Source organism: Monoraphidium neglectum (genome assembly GCF_000611645.1).
Source record: "Monoraphidium neglectum strain SAG 48.87 unplaced genomic scaffold scaffold05435, whole genome shotgun sequence".
In the NCBI taxonomy this organism is placed as follows: domain Eukaryota; kingdom Viridiplantae; phylum Chlorophyta; class Chlorophyceae; order Sphaeropleales; family Selenastraceae; genus Monoraphidium; species Monoraphidium neglectum.
In genome coordinates, this window is record NW_014008195.1 from 1 (window position 1) to 3197 (window position 3197).

The window sequence follows — 3197 nt, forward strand, 5'->3', positions numbered from 1 at the left end:
GAGTTGAACATGCGCAGGATCTCCGATGACTCGTTGTTGACTATTGTCTTGGTCTTCTTGTCCCACAGGACAGGCACGCTGTACTTGCCTGCAGGGCGCCGCGGGGTGCGTCACATCGCCAACCCTGGAGCACGAAAGGACGGCCCGCATGGCCAGCCGCCGCGTCAACCCAAACACCCTCACCAGCGGTGTGAGGTTGCAATGCCTGGACGCAGCCCGCGCAACATGCAAGAGACGTTGTGCATGTTGCACTGAGACACAATGGTGCCAGGCAAGCAGTGCTGCAGCACAAGGCGCCCCCAAACCAGTCCCTGCCATGTGTGGCCGGCCACCCACCCGTCTTGTCATCCGCCATCTCATATAGGTCCCTCACAAACTTGGTGTGGTTGACCGTGTCAGGGATGCACCCCACGCAGTCAAACGACCCGTAGCCTGCAGGGCGGCGGCGCACACGACCGAGGAGGGGGGTGGCGTCTAGCTGCGCACGCCGCGGGGGCGAAACGCGCCGCAGCATGCGCGGCTGGCATGCTCCTAGCCGGACAAAGGCTCGCTGGGCGCTGCAGGACGCAGCCAGCTGCAAGCACCCTCCCGCCCTTGATCTGGCCCGGCTCCAGGCTGAGATTAAGGATGCGTGAGTACGCGTGAGATGAGGCCCGACTCTCACCTGTGGGCGAGGACAGCGGCGGGTCTGAGGGGTCCCTGAAGGTCCAGCCGCAGTGGGCGTCGTCGGGCTTGTCGGGGCGGGTGCGCTGCCACGTGGGGTGCACCACGCTGAGGCCGATGACATCCTCCAGCCCCTGGGGTTTGGTGTGTGTGTGTGTGTGTGTGTGCTGATGTGTGCGTGTGTATGTGCGTGTACGTGCGTGTGATTGTGGTGGGGGAGGCGGCTCATGGGTGGGTCACCAAAGCAGGGATAAATAGCAAAATAGGCATGTCGGCGCTTGGCGAGGCGGGTTGTGCTGCACACACATGAAGCGAGCGGTCCTGCGCGCTGCGAACACAGCAGGTGGAGCGCAGCGAGATCAGCGACCGAGCGCGGCGCCCGTCACAAACAGTGCAGGCGGAGGAGTCGGTGGGCGCCCGCGGCCTGGCTGTGAGCCCCACCTTCAAATAGATGCCCGCGAGGCAGCGGTTGGCCCAGGGGCAGGCCAGGGAAATGTACAGGTGGTAGCGCCCGGCCTCAGCCTCAAAGGGGCCCTCGCCGATGTGGGAGCGGAAGCCCGCGTCGGTGCTGCGCGAACGGCGCGGCGTGAGCGGGGGCCGGAAGGGTTTGCGTGGGTGGGTGAGACAAAGGTGACGGCCCGGAAACCCGGGCGGTCAGGTGCTCAACTGTTTCCGTGCAGACAAGCCCTGAAAGCGCAGCTTGCAGATTGGCTCGCCAATGTGTACAGTGGATGCTTTGAGCAGCCAGCAGTTCGCTCCCGAGGGCTGGCAACATAGCGTATCCGGGGATGCCGCGGTGAGTTGCTGGCGAAGGGTGATGATGACACCCGCCGTCCCAACGTCCCTGATTGTGCCCTCAGCCCCGCCTCTCTCACCGCACGAACGCGCCCTTATCGGTCTCATCAACGGCAGTGCGTGCCGGTGCCATGGCGACGATCGTGCGTTGGCTGCGGTGCGCTGGGTGACTCCACGCGCGTTGAAATGATCTAGAGAGCGCACAGTGAGAGCGCAGAAGCATTGGAGAAGCTCACATGTATGTGGATCCAGCGGTGTGGCATCCAGGACGCGCGTGGCTCTTTGATGCGTTGAATCGAGAGAGCAGTGCCTGCCTGATTTCCATGGGGCACGCCCATGATGACGCCGGACGACGCATTGCATCCTCACCTTTGCCAACACCACCTTGCTCAGCCGCATCGTCGTAAGCCATTCAAAATGGCCGCCTCCATGCGCAGCTCCGTGGTCTCTCGCAGCGCGTTCCGTGCTGCCCAGCCGGCTGCCAGGCGCGCCGTGCTGATGGTGAGCGGCACTGAACAAATTGATTACATTGCCCTGACGCAGCGCGGGAGCCTAGTGGCGATGCAGCAGCGACTGCAGCACTGTGCCAGCACGCCCGTGCGCCCGCCCGGACGGCCCATTGGCAGCAGCAGACCCGATGTGAAGCATCTGGAGGAGTCACATTTCCAGTTGGAGCACAGCTGGCGCAGCGGAGGGTCCCTGAGCAGCCCCATTGACCCCAGTCCGGAGCAGCAGCACGGAGATCGGCAGCAGTGGAGCTTTTCAGGGGCCTCCCAGCGTCGATCACTTAGGTACATGATGTCGCTGATCGTGTTGGCTTGTCCCGCTGCCCCCTTGCCGACGCTGTGTTCAGGCGGCCAAGCGCAACGACGTCTCGGACTCGTACGCCAAGGCCCTGGTCGAGCTCGCCGAGGAGAAGGGCAAGCTGGAGCAGGTGCACGCGGACGTGGACGCCGTTGCCAGCCTGATCAAGGAGAACAAGAAGCTGACCGACCTGCTGTACAACCCCGTCGTCGACGGCGACAAGAAGAAGGCGGTCCTGGCCAAGATCGCCAAGGAGGCCGGCTTCCAGGGCTACACCGGCAACTTCCTCAACGTGCTGGTCCAGAAGGACCGCCTCAACCTGCTGCCGGAGATCGTGGAGTCGTTTGAGGAGCAGTACTGCGAGCTCACCGACACTCAGGTGATGCTCCGCTCGCACGCTTCGCGCGCCCCGCGCTCTCGTGGCTGTGCGCATGGCTGTGCGGGGAGGCAGTGTCGTGCAGGCGAGGCGGAGGCCGGAGAGCGCGGTGGCAGCACGACAAAGCACTGCCGGCAGCTGGAGGGCAACGGCTGGGCTGGGGCTGCCGGCTGTTACAAATGCAGTGCGACGTGGTGGGGGCGGCCGGGATGCAGCTTGCGCTAGGCTGTCGCGCGGGCACTCACGGATCAACAAGCCAGTGCTCAGCAGGAGTTGCTGGTCAGAGGCCCAGTTCTGCGCATTGGAGTGGCTCGAGCTATCAGCTCACTGCTCCTGCAGTGCAAAGCAGCAGGCAGCAGCGGTGCTGACAGTAGCGCAGCAGGAGCCGCGCATCCGGCCATGCACATGGCGGTTGTCCCGTGGCAAGGCTGCTCCAAGCAGCTGTGCGCGGCGGCCTCTGGTGCGGCGGCGGCATCAGCAGCAGCAGCAGCAGCAGCTTTTCAGGGCACGCGTTTCCACGTGACGCCTGCTGACCCCCGCCCAACCCCCAACCTCCAAC

At 64.5% G+C, this 3197-nt stretch overlaps 2 protein-coding genes across 2 annotated transcripts; one reads left to right on the forward strand and one right to left on the reverse strand.

Moving 5' to 3' along the window:
• Positions 1 to 110: 110 nt before the first annotated feature.
• MNEG_15558 (putative glutathione S-transferase) lies at positions 111 to 1591 on the reverse strand (the record flags this gene model as incomplete). The annotated part of the gene is made up of 5 exons (XM_014035970.1): positions 111 to 124; positions 337 to 432; positions 665 to 797; positions 1105 to 1231; positions 1539 to 1591. The coding sequence occupies 5 exons, from the start codon at positions 1589 to 1591 to the stop codon at positions 111 to 113; spliced, it is 423 nt and encodes a 140-aa protein (XP_013891424.1).
• A 284-nt stretch (positions 1592 to 1875) lies between these two features.
• On the forward strand, positions 1876 to 3161 carry MNEG_15559 (F-type H+-transporting ATPase subunit delta; the record flags this gene model as incomplete). Its single annotated transcript, XM_014035971.1, has 3 exons — positions 1876 to 1959; positions 2312 to 2641; positions 3066 to 3161. 3 exons carry the CDS (start codon positions 1876 to 1878, stop codon positions 3159 to 3161), a joined length of 510 nt encoding a protein of 169 aa, XP_013891425.1.
• Positions 3162 to 3197: the final 36 nt, after the last annotated feature.